General features: G+C 44.2%; 1 protein-coding gene across 1 annotated transcript; it reads left to right on the top strand.

The window, feature by feature from the left end:
• The first annotated feature begins 14,360 nt into the window (after positions 1-14,360).
• Positions 14,361-19,200, top strand: LOC148523966 (olfactory receptor 52E4-like). Its single transcript, XM_088472457.1, has 2 exons — positions 14,361-14,583; positions 18,233-19,200. Exons 1-2 carry the CDS (start codon positions 14,361-14,363, stop codon positions 19,198-19,200), a joined length of 1,191 nt encoding a protein of 396 aa, XP_088328583.1.
• The last annotated feature ends 470 nt before the right edge of the window (positions 19,201-19,670 follow it).

The raw sequence follows: 19,670 nt of genomic DNA, 5'->3' as shown, positions 1-19,670 counted from the left end.
AAAGAGATCAAACCAGAGCCCATCTCAGCAATAGGGCCTCAGCACTTACACCTACAGAGAGGAAAGGTCCTAAGTGTAACTGAAATACACATAAAGGTGGGAAATTATAAACTAAAGCTATCAGATATTATGGGGTCTATGTACTAAGTCTTGGATGGAGATAAAGTGAATGGAGATAAAGTCCCAGCCAATCAGCTCCTAACTGCCATGTCACAGGCTGTGTTTGAAAAATCACAGTTAGGAGCTGATTGGTTGGGACTTTATCTCCGTTCACTTTATCTCTATCCAAGGCTTAGTAAATAGACCCCTATTTCACCAGCCAGGGCGTATCATTGCTCCCCTCCATAGAATTATCTTCAGAACCCCATATAAATGAATTGTAATAACTTCTTTAACTGCTGCCAATTACACTGCACAGCACATTGCCTCTTATGGCTCATGGACTCCATGGGGTAAATTTACTATGAAGTGAGATAGGTCGAGATGACCATCTCGGGTGATTTAAAGGTTGATTTTCATCTCGCAAATTTATTAAAGGTAAAGTCGGGTGAGAGATTTCTCTCTTCTCACTCATAAAACTCAGGGGAGATCACCATCGGGCAAATCGGAAAGTACTTTTCACCTAAGATATACATCTCTCAAATTTACCAAGAATCGGGATAACAAGCTCGGGTGAGATGACAGCTAATTCTCTTTCCAAATCACTTTTCTAACTCACATTCTCCTGAACTGCGAGTTAGCCTGAAACATACACAAATCATTGTGATTTGTGTATGTTTCTGCCTTTAACAAGTTAAAAACGGGATAAATTAATCTTAAAAATATGACGTGAGGTCCCCCCCAAAAGCCTAACCAGCTCCGGACTTGTCAGCCTGTCCTGGTACCTAAAATTATGGGGAACAAAATAAGTAGGGTTCCACCGTAATTTAGGTACCAGCACCAGGCTGAAGGACCAATCCTGGTTTTAAATATAGGGGGAAAAATTGCGTTGGGGTCCCCCTATATTTAAAACCAGCACTGGACCCAAAACATCCACAGTGTAATGCCACAGCCCAGAGACCCTGGTACCGGGTCCCCAGGGCCAAAACATTCTTACTCCAAGCTGCTCAGGCCAAGCTGGGGATCTCAGGGAAGGGGGGGCCCTAAAAAAGGGATCTGCCCACTCCCGACACCCCAGGGCTGGGGGTACGGGGGTAATAAAGTGTTAAATAGATGGAAATTATTGTATTTCAATGTGGAACTACAGGTGCCAGCATGCCTGCCCTTTGGCACTTGTGGAACTACAAGTGCCAGCAGGCAGCCGGCACCCGTACCCCCACTGTAAAATACAAAGTTAAATAAGGACATAATACACACACCGTAGTTAGTAAAGATTTATTACACACATACGTCAATCACACATACTTACCTGCCACCAGATGTTTCTGTCCTCTTCTCCAATTAGAAATCTTTGTGTATGGATCTGCAACAAACTCGCCTGATCCTCATGCTGGTCTCCATAGGATCCCGGGGGATCTTAGCAAAATAAGAACATGCTCACTTGATACCAAAGAGACTAGTATTGGCATGTGTCTTGTCACACATACCAATACTACGCGAATGCCAGGACGTCACAGGGTTTCCCATGTCCCGCTAGCCAATCAGAGGCCGCTTCACATATAGCAGCCTCTCATTGGCTGGGACCCATGTGTACCCCAGTGCTGAATCTGACCTCTACCGTGACTCCATATACGGTCACCATTTAAAGAATGGTTGAGGACTATTGTAATGATAGCATCCGAATAGGCATTTCAGACAGCCCATTTCACTACTGGCAGGAAAAAAAGGCAATTTGGAGGCCCTTGCACAAATTGGTTTTGTTTTACTTGAGTTGCCCACCCTACAGTGTGTACTCAGAAAGGGTTATCAGTACAGCCGGGAACCTTGTCAGCGATCAGCATAGGAGGCTACGCCCTCAAAATGTGGAAAAGATGATGTTCATCAAATGAACTACAAATTCCACGAGGAAGACCTTTACCGCCAATTACATCCAAAAATTACAGAGGCACCTGAGGCTGTAATGGTGGATTCCAGCGGGGACAAATTAATATTGTGTGAAGATAATGTACACACTGAAGAGGGTCAGGAATCAGATGATGATGGCGACAATATTTTGCCTCTGTAAAGCCATTTTGTGCACATAGAGATCATTGCCAGCAATATCAGCTGCCCGTTGGTAGTTTGTTTTGTGGGGGGCCAAACAAACCAATCACTTCAGCCACAAGTGGCAGTCCCTGTTGCTGAAGTGATTGGTTTGTTAAACTGTGCATGTCCTGTTTAATATATGTACAACATAAGGGTGGGTGTAAGGGTCCAAGGACAATTTCATCTTGTACCTCTGTTTTATGCATTATGTGCTGTTTGGGGCATTGCTGTCTGATATTTGAATTGTATAGTTTATTAAACTGCCATCTTGTCTGCCACTGCAGTGCCATTCTCTTTCCTAGATGTGCCATGTTGGTAATTGAACTTTCACAGCCACTGAAATCTTCTACATGCGGTTGTTGAATGCCAAAAATGTCCAGAAATTTTTATGGTCACAGACAGCATCCCTTGTATGCCCCTTTTAATTAAACAAAAAATTCTGAACCACCAAGTTGATTGGGTGGGCAAAACATAGATAGATTAAAAATGTACCCAGTTTTTTTATTGCTCCCAAACTGTTGCCCCAGGACCCTGGTGAATTGATAGGCTGTTATAAATAATGGTTCCGCTCAATTAACGCCTGCCTCTTTTGTATGTAGGTGACTCTAAGTACAATAACTGGATAATGTAGATGGTGGCTGTCATGAGAGAGACCAGAAATATGAGCAGTAGCATTGAGTATCTTCCTACCAGGTGTGTGCAATAAAGTGCAAATATGTTTAATACAAAAATTACAGTAGTTGTGTATATTGGAAACATGCATACATATTTACATGTTACGTACAGTGCATAAAGTCGGTTGAGGTAACCTGAGGCACGCCATCTGTTGACAAATAACTTCCAGCAGGCGCAGCAAACATCACAGATGCTGGGAGTTCTATTTCAGCCAGAGAGCTATAGGCTGCTTTCCTCTGATGTAAACAACAAGTCTTTGTCTCATTATCCCTAACAACCTCCCTGAGTTAGCAGTAGCTCCACAAGCAAGGTCACTGCATTTCTATTAGATGTACAGTATTAAAAACCTCTTCCAGATCAAAGATGTCTTTCACGAACTGAAGAACTAGTTCCTACATTGATCTTCCCTCTTACATATTTTTAAGAATCAAAACATTAAATAAAATAAATTAAAAACTAATCTATCCTTCTGTCCTTTCCCATAAACATATTCCAACTCCCTCGGACCTCTGACCTAGTTCTTGATTAATGAAAACATTATTGGTTTTTAAACTTCCTATGAAGTCATATAGTATATTAAACTGCCATCCTGTATACCACTGCAGCTGAACTGCCACATGTTAGTGCCACCCACTGCTGTCAACCAACTATTTAGATGCAACATTTTAGCCTAAACTGGAATTAATCAATATTGTGAGCTATGAGGTGGTCAAAATTGACTGGAAATTACTGGAAATAAATGTTACTGAAGTTAATAATACTATAGGAACAAAACAGGCCCAAATTATGTGATTTTAGCTGTTTGTATGATTTTTTAGAAAAAAAAAGATCCAAAACCAAAACACGCAAGGGCAGTTTTGCCAAAACCAATTCCAAGTCCAAAACACGAAGGGGATAAAGATCAAAAACCAAAACACAGGGATCAGCGCACATCCCTAATAACTACTATCTTCAAAAGCAATATTACTTCTGTCCCAGAGCTTCATAAAAATTTAGAAAACTTTGGAGACAACGAACAAATAACCTACACATAGCTAAAAAATGTTACAGAAACAGTCTGGCAAATTATGTTGGCATCCATTTTTCGTGTACCACTAATCAAGTAGCCTCATCTTTTTAGCATCTACAGGACTTCCAACCATTAAAGTCTTAGGTCAAGATGAAGTTATCATAAAAAAAAGGTCCTGGACTAATGCATCATCTATAGATGTATTTATTTTCCTAGGGAATTTAGGAAGTTTGCACTTTGGTAGCGCACCTTTCCCAATAACCCTTTAATGTCCGGGGTCCCTGTGTGTACTCATATGCAGAGTATCAGCACTCTGGTGTGAGTTTGCTTCTGGGTTGGCTGCATGCAACCTATATTACTCCATTATATATCCAGAGCAGGAATTTCCACAGATGTCATGGCACCGGTGCTGTGTGTGACCCTTTTGCAGTGCACCACCGATTTCCCCCAGGCTCTTGGAAGCAGATCCCAACCCAAGGGGTGCCTCTCCAACCTCATCGGGACTTCCGGGGGTGTAGATTTTGGTCTTCCACCTGGTGGTGCTGCACCACAAGGAGAGGGTGGGGTCATGGTCCCCAGCTTCCACCTGCCCCTGCACGCGTTGTGGAGCCAGGGCAACACCCTACTGTAGCTAGAACAGAGGAAATTGTAGCCTTTGGCAGAATAGGCTCCTCTGTTACTATGCACAATTCCCCACAGAATGTGAAATCACATTGTCAGCATTCATTAAAATTCAATTAACAACTGATGCTTATGGTGCAGGACTATAAAGCACACATTAATACCAACAAGACCACACAGTGTCACAGGCTGTGCATCACACCCCTGTGATCGGCTACAGGTGAGTATTTGTTTGTCATGAATAACATTCAAGGCCAATCATTGTGTACTCCATAAGCAAGTTACGAAAATAAACCACATTTTATATTACAAATATCACATGAAACACAACATTTAAAAAGTAAATATATTACAACACATAATTCATGAAGACTTGAAGCATCTCAGATACTGTAAATGTCTATAAAATTTCAGCGTAGTTAGAACAGAAGAAGGTGAATATGATACAGGGGAGTTTTGCAGATCACACAAAGATTTGCAACTAGGTGAATGCACAGAGGAGAAATGTTCAGAGATACGATGTAAGATCACATCTAGAATAGTGCATGTGGGACACAAACATCCAAAAGCAGAACACAGACCTCAATTTGAGGCGAAAAGTCAGTTTCGGCGAAAAAGTATTGCACATAACATCATTCGCCAGGCGGAAACTATTCGCCGTATTCAATTTCAAAGATTTTTCGCCTAGGCGTAAAGTCAATGCAATGGACCCGGCGGAAAAGTTTCGACTATGAATAGCAGGCGGAAAAAAGTGCAGAATTGGAGTTTTGGGGTGCAACGTTGCGGGAACCCCCGTGCAGCCTTCAGACAGTCCCCCAAAGGTAAACTGCATCAAAAAGAAAAAAAAACACTTAAGAACACCCCAAAAAATACTTTTATTTTGTCGGCAAAAAAAAAAAAGTTGGGGGACAAAGTTAAAAACTAGCGAAATAGACTCCAGGGGGGTCCCCAAGTATTCCCCAGGTGGTTTTTTATTGCAGGTGCTTGCGGCAGGTAAATTTTTCATGATTTTTTAAACTTCACTTTAGCAACTTTTAAATATGCTACATCCCATTTTCAGGTACCCCAAATTTGCTGGGACAACTTATTTTCACACACAAAAAAACTGCTAAATGCTATTCTTCACCATTCATGCAAAGACGCTAATTAAAACCTATTGAGAACATTTAAGTGCCCCAAATACCTTCAGCAGCGCTATTCGGGGGTATCCATAGTGATCCCCCATGTCAGTGCATTTTTGGGGGTGTGTCAGGCTGACTTCCCCAAATCTGACAGGACTTTTCGCCTGTTTCAGTTTTTCCGGGTGCCGTTTTCGTGTCCTTTGAAATTGAATAGGGTGAAAAGCGCGCATGCGCAGATAGTGCTTTCTCCACAAACACGCGATGCAGGCGGAAAGTCTGGTTGGCGAAAAGTTCGGGACTTTTTGCCTCAAATTGAATACGGGCCTAAATGGTGTTGTCATGTTATCAGTGTTAGAGGAAAGGTACCTCACAAGTATTTGTAGAAATCAGAAAGGTTATGGGATCAATCCAATTAGGTGCGCGGTGCGAGGTGCGAGGTGCTGTTTTTTCTTCGACTTTGAATAGTGAATAAATTTTGCAATCCAATTAGCAACTCGCACTGAACCAGTCAGAGTGAATTCGCATCTTTCCATTCGCACCTCCCTGAGGGTGAGAGATGGAAGGGAAAATCTTTATTTTAAGGTTAAAATGTCGAGACACTGCAGAACCCCTTGGACACCCCCCCTAATGAATAATTAGGCAATTGGAAGTTTCCAATTTGCTTAATTAGTCCAATAATTATATGTAATTTTGGGGGTTAATAAAATGGCCTCAAATAACCCCAAAATTAACTTTTTCATTACCACAAATTTTTTTACAGTTTTTTTTAATTAAAAAATAATAGTTTTTTTTTACCAAAGCGCCTTCAAAGTGCCCCAAAATCTCCTTTTTTCCTACTTTTTTTTGCATCTTTCATTTAATTTGCTGTTAAATGAAAAAAGTTTGTTTTTTATCATTTTTTGCATTGTTTTAAATAAACTAGGGGTGTGCACCGGCCACTTTTCGTGTTTTGTGTTTTGGTTTTGGATCTGGATCTTTCTTCGTGTTTTGGATCTGGATTGGTTTTGCCAAAACCACCCTTCCGTGTTTTGGGTTCTGGGTTTTGTGTTTTGGATCTGTATTTTTTTTTAAAAAAGCATAAAAACAGCTAAAATCACAGAATTTGTAGGTTTTTCTGCTCCTATGCTATTATTAACCTCAATAACCTTAATTTCCACTCATTTCCAGTCTATTCTGAACACCTCACACCTCACAATAGTGTTTTTATGTCCAAAACGTTGCACCGAGGTAGCTGGATGACTATGCTAAGCGACACGAGTGGGCGGCACAAACACGTGACCCATCTAGGCGTGAAACTGCAGTGGCAGACAGGATGGCAGTTTGAAAAACTAGGCCCCAAACTGTACATAATGCAAAGAAAAAAAAGAGGTGCAAGATGGAATTGTCCTTGGGCCCTCCCACCCACCCTTATGTTGTATAAACAGGACATGCACACTTTAACAAACCAATCATTTCAGCGCCAGGGTCTGCCACACAACTGTGGCTGAAATGATTGGTTCGTTTGGGCCCCCACAAAACAAGCTGGCAATTAATGTGTCCCTGCACAAACTGGCTCTATGGAGGCAAGATGTCATCCTCATCCTCCTCATCCACCGATTCCTCACCCTCTTCAGTGTATACATCCTCATCCTCACAAAGTATTAACTCGTCCCCACTTGAATCCACCACCACAGGTCCCTCTGTACCTTCTGGAGGCTGGTCTCCTTGGAAGAGTTGATAATTCATTTTGATGAACATCATCTTCTCCACATTCTGTGGAAGCAACCTCCTACGCCTTTCGCTGACAAGGTTCCCGGCTGCACTAAACACTCTTTCGGAGTACACACTGGAGGGGGGGCAACTCAGGTAAAATAGAGCCAGTTTGTACAGGGGCCTCCAAATTGCCTCTTTTTCCTGCCAGTACAGGTATGGACTGTCTGCCATGCCTACTTGGATGCTGTCACCGATGTAATCCTCCACCATTCTGTCAATGGTGACAGTATCATATGCAGTGACAGTAGACATGTCAGAAATTGTTGCCAGGTCCTTCAGTCCGGACCAGATGTCCAAACTTGGTCCTGCCTGCCCTGCATCACCGCCAGCGGGTTGCTTAGGATACCTAAGTTTTTTCCTGGCAGCCCCAGTTGCAGGAGAAAATGAAGAAGGAGCCGTTGACGTGTCACGTTCCGCTTCAGCTGACAGTGTGTTCACCAGCAGGTCTTTGCACCTCTGCAGGCTTGTGTCGGCTGGAAAGAGAGACACCACATAGGCTTTAAACCTAGGATCGAGCACGGTGGCCAAAACGTAGTGGTCTGATTTCAACAGATTGACCACCCTGGAATCCTGGCAAAGCGAATGAAGGGCTTCATCCACAAGTCCCACATGCCGAGCGGAATCGCTCCGTCTTAGCTCCTCCTTCACTTTCTCAAGCTGCTTCTGCAAAAGCCTGATGAGGGGAATGACCTGACTCAAGCTGGCAGTGTCTGAACTGACTTCACGTGTGGCAAGTTCGAAGGGCTGGAGAACCTTGCACAACACGGAAATCATTCTCCACTGCGCTTGAGTCAGGTGCATACCCCCTCCTTTGCCTATGTCATAGGTGGATGTATAGGCTTGTATGGCCTTTTGCTGCTCCTCCATCCTCTGAAGCATATAGAGAGTTGAGTTCCACCGCGTCACAACCTCTTGCTTCAGGTGATGGCGGGGCAGGTTCAAGAGTGTTTGCTGGCGCTCCAGTCTTCGGCACGCAGTCGCTGAATGGCGAAAGTGGCCAGAAATTTTTCGGGCCACCCAAAGCGTCTCCTGCACGCCCCTGTCGCTTTTCAGAAAATTCTGCACCACCAAGTTTATTGTGTGAGCAAAACATGGGACGTGCTGGAATTTGCCCAGATGTAATGCCCGCACAATATTGGTGGCGTTGTCAGATATCACAAATCCCCAGGAGAGTCTAAGTGGGGTAAGCCACTGGGCGATGATTTCCCTCAGTTTCTCTAAGAGGTTGTCGGCGGTGTGCCTCTTACTGAAACCGGTGATACACAGCGTAGCCTGCCTTGTAACGAGCTGGCATTTCTGAGATGCTGCTACTGGTGACGCTGCTGCTGTTGCTGCGTAAGGTGATACATCTACCCAGTGGGCTGTCACAGTCATATAGTCCTTAGTCTGCCCTGTTCCACTTGTCCACATGTCCGTGGTTAAGTGGACATTGTGTACAACGGCATTTTTCAGGACACTGAGGACACTTTTTCTGACGTTTCTGTACAGTCTCGGTATCGCCTGCCTAGTGAAGTGGAATCTAGACGGGATTTGGAACCGGGGACACACTACCTCCATCAATTGTCTAAATCCCACTGCACTAATGGCGGATACCGGACGCACGTCTAACACCAACATAGCAGTCAAGGCCTCAGTTATACGTTTTGCTTCAGGATGACTGCTGTCGTACTTCATCCTCCTCGCTAATGACTGTTGGAGGGTCAATTGTTTAGTAAAAGTAGTGGTGTTCCTACTTCCTCTCTGGGATGATGAACGACTCCCAGCAACAGCAACAGCAGCAGCGGCAGCAGTAGGCGTAGCAATGCAGGATCCTCCAGAGGAATCCCGGATAGGAGAGTCAGTCATGCCAGTGACATGGCCTGCAGGACTACTTCCGATCCTGACTAAGGAGGAAATTGACGAGGAGGGAGTTGACGGTGTGGTTTGCAGGCGCTTGGATACAACAGGACAACGGGATTTAGGTGTCCCTGGACTGCTTACGGTCTTAGCCAAAGTTTCTGAACTTGACAGTAACTTTTTATGAACGCGCTGCAGGTGCCGTATAAGGGAGGATGTTCCTAGGTGGTTGACGTCCCTACCCCTACTTATTTCACCTTTACATATAGTACATATGGCAAGACAGTTGTCGTCCGGATTTGGATTGAAATATTGCCAGACCAAAGAGGTGGAATGTTTGGTCTTCTGCCCAGGCATGACCGTGATGGGCTTTTTCATCCCACGGACAACAACTGTCTCCCCCGGAGCCTGATTTAAACAAACCACATCACCATCAGAATCCTCCTCGCCAACTTCCTCCTCAGCGCCAGCTACACCAGTATCCTCATCCTGTTGTACTTCAACAGTGACATCTTCAATTAGCATATCAGCAAGTGGACTGTGGGTGCTCCTTTCAGCACTTGCAGGGGGCGTGCAAATGGTGGAAAGAGCCACCTCTTCCCGTCCAGTGCTGGGAAGGTCAGGCATCGCAACCACCACCACACTTGGACTCTCCTTGGGGATTTGTGATATCTTCTTAGAAAGCACAGTTCTTCGCTGTGCTTTTGCCAGCTTAACTCTTTTGATTTTTTTAGTGGGAGGAGGGCTTCCATCGTCATGTGAAGCTGAACCACTAGTCATGAACATACTAGGGATCGACCTTAGCCGTTCCTTGCCACTCCGTGTCGTAAATGGCATATTGGCAAGTTTACGTTTCTCTTCAGCTGATTTAAATGTCTTTTTCAAGGTCATTTTCCTGAACTTTGCCATTTGGGATTGTATGTGCCCTCTACTATGACATTGGGCATCGGCCTTGGCAGACGACGTTGATGGCATGTTATCGTCTATGTCATGACTAGTGGCAGCAGCTTCAGCACTAGGAGGAAGTGGTTCTTGATCTTTCTCTATTTTATTTTTATCGGAGAAAGTTTGGTCCTCCATTTATGTTATATCGATTTGATATATACGTGCGGCTAAACACAGAAAATAATTTTTTTTTTGGTTTGGACTGGAGTGTACTTTGGGGGTTACAGCACCCTTTAACGGTCAAGCCAGCCGGCCCTTTACTTATGACACAGGCGCACGCTTGGCACTACTTTGTTGATGCACGTGCGGCTACTGCGCACACAATTCACAAACACAGAAAATAATTTTTTTTTTGGTTTGGACTGGAGTGTACTTTCGGGGGTTACAGCACCCTTAACGGTCAAGCCAGCCGGCCCTTTACTTATGACACAGGCGCACGCTTGGCACTACTTTGTTGATGCACGTGCGGCTACTGCGCACACAATTCACAAACACAGAAAATATTTTTTTTTTTGGTTTGGACTGGAGTGTACTTTCGGGGGTTACAGCACCCTTAACGGTCAAGCCAGCCGGCCCTTTACTTATGACACAGGCGCACGCTTGGCACTACTTTGTTGATGCACGTGCGGCTACTGCGCACACAATTCACAAACACAGAAAATAATTTTTTTTTGGTTTGGACTGGAGTGTACTTTCGGGGGTTACAGCACCCTTTAACGGTCAAGCCAGCCGGCCCTTTACTTATGACACAGGCGCACGCTTGGCACTACTTTGTTGATGCACGTGCGGCTACTGCGCACACAATTCACAAACACAGAAAATATATTATTTTTTTAGCACTTGGGGGGAGCACCCCTGATGGACAGAGCACCCCCTGGACAACACTACAGCACTCCTTTAGGACTGGGACACTGCACAGGACTTTGGAGTGGACACAGCCCCTATGGAGAACTGACTGCACAACACAGTCCAGCCAGCCCCTATGGACTTTGAAGTAGTGGACACAGCCCCTATTAACAACAGCAGCACAGCACAACACAGCCAGCCCCTATGGACTTTGAAGTAGTGGACAACAGCAGCACTACACTACACTACACTACACTACACTACACAGCCCTAACTCCCACCCTCCCTCTTCACTGTCCACAGCCGAGTGAGAAAATGGCGCCGACGCGGGTACCTTATATAGGATCCAAAACCCGCGAGACTCGGAAGGCGGGATGATGACGTTTTGCCTCGATTTCAGATCCGAGTCAGGCGGGAAAAGTCGAGCCTGACTCGGATCGGACTCGGATCGGGGGGGCTCGGGGGGGTTCGGATTTCAGAAATCCGAACCCGCTCACCCCTAAAATAAACACAACATCATTTAAAAACCTACAGCCCACAAACAGCCTCCTATACGGTCCTGATAATGCAATTATACATTTTGGGGGGTCCAGGATGTTCTCCAGACTTTTTCATGCATTTCTCTCACATCGCATTTGGCAGTCAGTTCGCGCCCCTCTGCTGCGAGTAGTGCGAACAGGTATTTTTAGTTGGATTGGGTTATTCTTGGGTGCGCGCATTTGTGCGAAGTCTGCGAGATTCATGAAACAAAGTCGCTGCTCGCAATTCACACCTAATTGGAGTGACCCTATCTGTATGAAAATTTGTAGAACACTTTGTCGCTGGAAACAATAATAATAATAATAATAATAATAATAATAATAATAATAATAATGTTATTCAAATAGGGCCTGATTCAGAGAAGGACATAGGTCACGCAGCGCAGCGGCTGTGTGATAATATGGTAATGCCGCAGGAGGTGTCTTGTGTAAATAGAAGCCTTCTGTTGGCTTCTCTGATCTGCTGCTGTGCCTGCGGACACAGCATCTGATATCTGCGTGAACATTGGACATCTGAGTAACCCTGAGGTTACTGAGGATGACCAGGAAATTCATGTTGCTGAAGCCAGTAAAGCTGCATCCAAGGACGCTGTCACTGGCTTCAGCATGCCAAGAAAAAGGGTCCGACACTCCCCTGTTTTCTTTGGTTATTTCCTGTTGCCGCCTCATCACCGTCCCCTCAATCATGCTTTGGGGGACTGTGAGCGACATTGCAGCCCCGGATCTGCACATGCGCAGTGCGGCTTCGGCACCTATCTAAAAACATTGGAGATGTACGTAAACATCATGTTCACATACATCTCTAAATTAGTCCAATAATGCTTATCCCCCAATAGGAATCTAAGGGCTCTATTCATCATGACATAATTATCACTAGTGATGAATATGTTTTAAACTCGCTGCAAGTTTAAAAAATCTTTTGGAGGCATTCATCCTGCCTCATTCATCCTGCCTCATTCATCCTGCCTCATTCATCCTGCCTCATTCATCATGCCTCCCTAACAAAAGTATCACTTCCGAAAAGCTGCTCTTTTTGCGGATTCAGCTTTTCAAAAAAGTGATACTCTTCCCTTTAATCTATGCTCTCTATGCTTCCAGTCCACTGCCCTGTGTCTCCTCTCTCCCACACAGCTGCCTCCCTCCTCTCCCACGATGTCTCATCTCCCTGGAGCCCTATTTTGCGCAAGAAAAATGACTTGTTTTCATCTGAAAACACACAGGGTCCATGAAACCTGTGTGTTTTTGCAATTGCGGTAACGGAAACGGGTCTGAAGTCGGGGATTTTTTTTTCCATCTGCCTGAGACAGGTGAAACACAAGCTCCAATTAGTGCCGGCTCTAGGTTCTAATAGAATACCGGTCATTGTATGAAGTTTTTTTTTTACTATGTTTCAGACAGTAGTGCAAACACATAAATTTACTTAATGTTGTATGTGAAAGTATGAGAAAGGGTGGCAGTGAAAGGTGACACTATTTACTGTAGTGCTTGTCAAATAACATATAAAGTACAATAAAGCTGAATTTATTGCCTCTGTTATGAGCTAAAAGTGATCTTTGAAAAGAAAAAAGGCAAAAGGCACAATCTAAGTCAATAAGAAGTTTTTAATAAATACACAACTGGTCAAAAGTATTAGATCACCCCCATTTTTCCAGTATTAATTGAAATTTATGCAGAATAATGTCTCACTGTCAAACATATAAAAACAATTGGAGATAAAAAAAGAAATCATAGAATAATTTTGTGTAACATCATTTAATTATTATTATTGTTATTATTATTATTATTTATTTACATTTTTTACATGTTTTTATTATACATTTGTTATAGGGCGCCAGATGTGGTCAGCAGCGCTGTACAGAGGGCAAAACAACACAGTACAATACAGTGGACAAGTAACAATTAGCACTACAACTCTCAACACAGCCACTGATGCAAAGGGTGTAATGAAAATATTCAGCGTAAGCTGAAACCTGTAGCTATTGGAATCTACACATATAACAGGTCTAGCTTGTAGGGGTGGGGTCCTGGGGCAGAGAGCCCAAGGAGGAGGTGTAGAGTGCAGCTAGTGTGCAAGAGAAGTAAGTAATGAGAACTGGAGGAAGAAGGGCCCTGCTCATGGAGTGCACAGTCTAAAGGAAAGGGGGAAAAATAGAAGACAGGAGTGAGCCAGTGTATGGGGCGCTAAGGCAGGAGAAGGAGTATGAGAGGGTGAGGTGGACTATGTGGTGACCTGGTTAAGCTATTTTTTTGTTAAAAATTGAGTCATTAAAATAGCTGCAGTGGCATCTTCCTACAATGGAAGTCAGATTTTTTTTTAGAGAATTTCTCCCCAACACTGTTGCAGAAGTTCTCATAAATGTGTTGCACTTGTAGGCTGCTTTGTTGTCACCCTTCTGTCCAGTCCATTCCAAACCAGCTGGCTGGGCTGGAGACTATGCGGCCATCCCATGACGTGGAGCCTATCGTCTTGTTTTTTTTTCCTGGAAGGTAGCTCTGACCGAGCCTGGAGGTACAGTATAATTTGGGTCATTATTTTGGCCAACTAGGCATAGACCAGAGAGTATTGCATGCAGCTGCTGTAGTTTTTGGTTCAGTCACTCTGTGCAAGTCGCTGACTCAGGACCCAGTAAATGAACCCCACAGCATCATGCTACCTCCTCCATGTTTGACAGTTGGTATTACCTGGGTTCATTTACTCATCAGCAACTTATAAACGCAGATGCTTCCCAATGTGTTTAAGCTAGAGATTTTAAAAGACTATGCAAAACGTAGGGTATTACGTAGGGTATTATTATTACAAGCATTGGCCCCTTTTCAGTTTTGTGCTTAAACATGGTGGAACGCGACAGCTATTTGAAGCCACCCTTAGTAAATAAACCTCACACACTGAGGAGCCATCCTTTCACCTGCTCAACGGCGTACAGAACTCTGCGCGATGAACCAAAGATTCAACATTTGGATTCATCGGTCCATAAGCCCTTCTCCCAGTCCTCAGTAGCTCAGTGGTGGAGCCTCATGGCTCAGGCAGCCTCTTTATCATTGTTGCAGAACAGCTGTAAGTTCCTAACCCCATTACTTGTTCCCCCATAAAGGCCTCTTTTTTTAACTGACATCCATTTTTACGGTTTTGCTAACCTAAACTTTTTTCTTCAACCTCTAACAGTTACCTATTTCCTCGTTCCCATTTCTGGTTATTCACTATTTTTGAATGGCTTAAATTTTACTAAAAAACTGGAAATATTGGGGCATTCTCAAGCTTTTGACCAATAGTGTATATACTAATAAATAGCTAAATACTGTATGTGCATGGTATAAGGATATCCAGGCTGATCTGAGTGGTATATTAGTCCTTCACTCTTTTTACCAGTGGTGGAATCTCTTAAACCGAGAGACACTTATCAAGAAAAATACACATCTATAATGTATATTAAAATACAAAGTTTAAATATAGCTATGATTAAAAAATAGCCTATACTGTACGGTCAATTTCTAATCGACATCTTATTTTATGAGGGGTAGATGGTCCAACTAAAAGCTTGATCCTGGAACACTTATTTAGTTTGTATCCAGATGCTCGGAGAGAGGGTCCAGTGCAGCAAATTTGCAGTGTGGGTCCCTCTGGACCCAGGGGCCAGTGTGCACGGCACACCCTGCACCCATTATAGATATGACAATGAGCGGGCCATATTGGACCAAAATTACAGTGTGTACGCAACTTCAACCGCTAATGCGATGCTCCACCAGCAGCAGTGCCGCCTCTGTAGGCGTGCATAATTACAGTGTCCGGTGGCTTACTACATACTCTCGTGTACACTTTCCTTCATTACTACATGCAGGGGCATAACTAGGTATTTAGAGGCCCCATAGCAAGAGTTTGAAGGGGCCCCCAATGGTGAAAACTGTATATACTGTGACACCTTTGAATATTCGCCCCTTTTATCATTTGCCACATTTGTATTTGGCCACTGATACTGAGACAGCAATATATTTATTACTCGTCACTAACTAAACTGCTCTCTGCTTTCACGCACGGAATGTGCTAATGTATAGCACGTGGCTAAATGCAGACACACTGTACAACTTCCCTCAGAACCTATATGTAGTATGTAGTATGTATATTATGTAGTAGGTAAGTGTCAAAATACATGAACAAATACAGAGTGTTTTATAGTACACATGTTTTTACTTTGCAGCCCCACCACAGTTCATGTATGCTGTATAGGTTATTATGGGCATACAAATCTCATCTATTTACCTAAATAAAAAAAAATTCAAAACAGTTTTACGTTGAAGGCTCTCCATACAATACAACTTTTTTGGTATATAAACCAAGCAAAAAAAAAAAAAGTAGCTTTTACGGCTATTTACAGTACGTCAACTATGATTGTGCAAACATATACTGGTATTTGAAAAAGGGGGGAGGGGGTCTGTGCTTGGCATGTGGTAGTGCCATATGAATGAGACTGTAACAGAAGCTAGGGCTAATGTATGATGTAAACAGTGGCGTAACTTTATCCCAGGTGCCCGGAGGAAAGATAAATGTTGGCACCCCCCTAATTAAAAGGTACCACCCCCCCAGCACCTATGCCAGCCCCAGCTGCTGCCGCCCCCTATGCAGTTCCTTTTACACAATGCCCCCAGTAGTGATCCCCCTATTCAGTGCACTCAGTAGAGGTCCCCCAATGCAGTGCCCACCTATGTAGTGCCGCCCAGTGATGGTCCCTCTATGCAGTGCCTCCAGTAATGGTCCCCCTATGCAGTGCCTCCAGTAATGGTCCCCCTATGCAGTACCCCCAGTATTTAGGCCCCTGTAGTGCCCCCAATAGTAAGGCCCCCCCATATGATGCCCCCTTTAGTAATGCGACTGTAGTGCCCCCATATGATGCCCCCAGTAGTAAGGCCCCTGTAATGCCCCCTGTAGTGCCCCCATATGCCGCCCCCTGTAGTGCCCCCAGTAGTAAGCCCCCTGTAATAAGCCCCCTGTAGTGCCTCCAGTAGTAAGCCCCCAGTAGTAAACCCCTTGTAATGCCCCCTGTAGTACCCTTTGTAATAAGCCCCCTGTAATAAGCCCCCTGTAGTGCCCCTAGTAGTAAGCCCCCATAATAAGCCCCCAGTAGTAAGCCCCCTGTAATGCCCCCTGTAGTAAGTCCCCTGTAATGTGCTCCCAGTAGTAAGCCCCCTGTAATGCCACCAGTTGTAAGCCCCCCTGTAATAAGCCCCCTGTAATGCCCCCAGTAGTAAGCCCCCTGACGTCACTCCCATAGTGCACTGCGGGACCCAGAAACCGGAGCTCAGGAGTGAGCTCTGTCCTCTGGCTACTGCAGGGGGAGAGAAGGAGCCAGGCACCCACTGGTAACACACTCAGCGGACACCCGGCAAATGGAGGGTGCAGGGGGTGTGACCTCCACAGCTACACCACTGGAGGTGGAGCACCGATCAATGGCGCTCCTTCTCCATGCAGCTCCTCAGCAGTGCCCAGAATGGCCGGGTGACTATGGAGCCAGGTGCCCCCTTCAGGTTTGGTGCCTGACGGCAAATGACTCCATTGTCTCCGGGAGTTCCGCCACTGGATGTAAATGATTTATTAATGGAGTAACAGTGCTGCAATACATATGAATAACTCATTATAAATGCATTCATGATGTGAGAATAAAAAGTCTCGGGTTTAGGTAAGCTACATACTGTATGTATGGTGAATTAAAAAAAAAAAAAAAATGGTGGATACACTTGTTAGAAGTACTGTATGGGTGCTGTGTTCAGAAGAGTCGGCGTCCCATCCCCCCCATGTCCACAATCTTACCCCTCTGTCTCTGCCGCACTCACCTCCGGGTCTGTGTCCTGGGATCTGGTTACCTCTGCGGGTGACTGGAGTATCGATAATCACCAGTGTGATTACCTCAGGGATCACCGCAGGAGCATATTAAGAGAGGAGGGGGCTTGTGTGTAGTCTCCATCCGGGGTCCCTTTCTCTCTCTCCAGTGGCTGGCAACGCACTAAGCACAGCGCCGCAGCAGTAGATTCTGGGCACTAGTCTGTTCCCAGAGTCTACTGCACATGCATAGCTCACCGGGAAAATGTCTGCCGAGATTTCCCTACTGCGCATGCTCAAAGTGTGCCAGACATTTTCCAGGCAGCATTGGTAATGCCGACGTGGGACTACAGAGAGGTAAGTAGTAAAAATTTGGGTTCAGTGTGTGCGGTGTAGTACTCCCTGGACCCAGAGGCCCATATTCCCTGCACACACTGTACTCATCATAGATACACCCCAGGAGCGATGGCTGTCGCAAGACTTCCGGGAAACCTTAGTTCTCGCAGGATTGGGCGGTTCCCTGGTGTCAGCTTGTGCAGTACTCCGGCCGCTCAACTCTGCCAGCTGGTGAAGAGACTGTAGTTGTTGGAATAAATTGAATAAACTCAGGTGTCTGTCTGTAGTTAATGAGCTCCAATGTTTATCAGCCTCTCACGACCTTCCTCAGGGAGTGCTAAATTCATATCTCTGCTAAACATGGAATACCAGTGACCAACTGGAGACTAAGTAAACTATAGATTTCCCACAGTAGGTATGTGCTTTCATATCTCAGTGGGAAGCTTTGTGGATTTCATGGTAAAGAATAATTCATGAACGTTTTAATTAAATTAGCATGGTAATGGATAATCAGTTTTTCTGGTTAACAATCAGTGTCATGTATTTTCCTCACTTGCAGATACTGAGACAATTAGTAATATGGGGAATTACACATACTCTCACCCCTTGGTGCTGACGCTTGGCTTTAAGGAAATTACATCACTCAGATACATCTACGGTATTCTAGCTTTTCTTATATACCTTATGATCATTTTCCTCAATGGTGCAGTGATCTCAAATGTATTATTGCACAAGACCCTACAGGAGCCGATGTACTTCTTTGTGTCTGCTCTGTGTGTTAATGGACTCTATGGCAGCACTACCTTCTTCCCCAGTCTGATTTTCAATCTAATTAACAACCTGAAGACCATTTCTTACATTGGCTGTGTTACACAAGTATTTTGTATTCATACTTATGCTGGATGTGAAATGACCATTCTAACCATCATGGCGTATGACCGCTATGTGTGTATCTTCAATCCTTTGCGATACAACAACATAATGTCCTTGGCCACAGTCTACAAACTGGTTGCCTCAGCCTGGCTTTACACAATCGTCCTGGTTGGTATCCACCTGTATCTCACAATTAGACTTCCTCTGTGTGACACCGCCATATTGAAAGTCTACTGTGATAACTGGTCAGTAGTGAGACTCTCTTGTGTTGATGTTACCGTGAATAATGTCTTCGGACTCTTTATTGCCTCAACATTTACAGCTGTAATGCCAATGCTGATTGTCATCTCCTACATTCAGATTTTTAGGATTTGTCTAAAGTCTTCAAAGGACTTCAGAGCAAAAGCTTTGCAGACCTGCACTCCTCACTTAATAACCATCACAAACTATGCTTCTAATTTACTCTTTGAGGTTTTTGTCTACCGTTTTATACCCGAAAACCTGAATTATGAGCTGAGGACCGTCATGTCAGTACAAGTGCTAGTGGTTCCTCCACTCTTAAATCCTCTGATCTATGGTCTAAAGCTGAAGGAGATGCGAGTTAGGATTATACAGACTTTTCCTCTGAATTCCTGTACAATGCATAGCAGATAGCTACTGTATAAGTTACACAAGAATATTTTAGATGCAAATTACAATTTACTTTTAGAAATATTGATCATACATTTTTCTGTACAGAATAAAAACATTCCAAGTAAATTTATGTTTAAATGGTTGATGGCAGCAGTTTTACCTGATATTACAAAGGATGAATAGGAGACTGTTAAATCATAGAATAGCAATAATTAAACAACTACCACACAGTAAATGGACATACAATGCCTGACAAATTAGATACATGATTCCAATTATAAATGGATGAACAGTGCCTGTCAAACGAGATGGGATGTAGCTATGAGACCGGCGGCCGCAAGGCCGCTGGTCTCAATACCGACATCAGAATCCCAACAAGGGACTTAAGATAGGTATTGATATACTGACTCCTATCTTAATCCCGGCGCCAGAAAGCCAAAGGACGCCATCCCGAACAAGGGTAGTCTGGGGCACCCTTAGTGTTAGCCGCA

Source organism: Taudactylus pleione, unplaced genomic scaffold (assembly GCF_031769625.1).
Source record: "Taudactylus pleione unplaced genomic scaffold, aTauple2 ptg000124l, whole genome shotgun sequence".
NCBI classification, from domain to species: Eukaryota; Metazoa; Chordata; class Amphibia; order Anura; family Myobatrachidae; genus Taudactylus; species Taudactylus pleione.
Note: the sequence above shows the minus strand (reverse complement) of the source record. Positions and strands in the feature narration are given on the sequence as shown.

What these genes read in the sequence shown, in the direction of transcription:
- LOC148523966 (XM_088472457.1), top strand. Translation starts at nt 14,361, where the DNA reads ATGGTGGAACGCGACAGCTATTTGAAGCCACCCTTAGTAAATAAACCT. An exon ending in ATCATTGTTGCAGAACAGCT is followed by an intron (nt 14,584 to 18,232) that starts GTAAGTTCCTAA and finishes CCTCACTTGCAG; the next exon opens with ATACTGAGACAATTAGTAAT.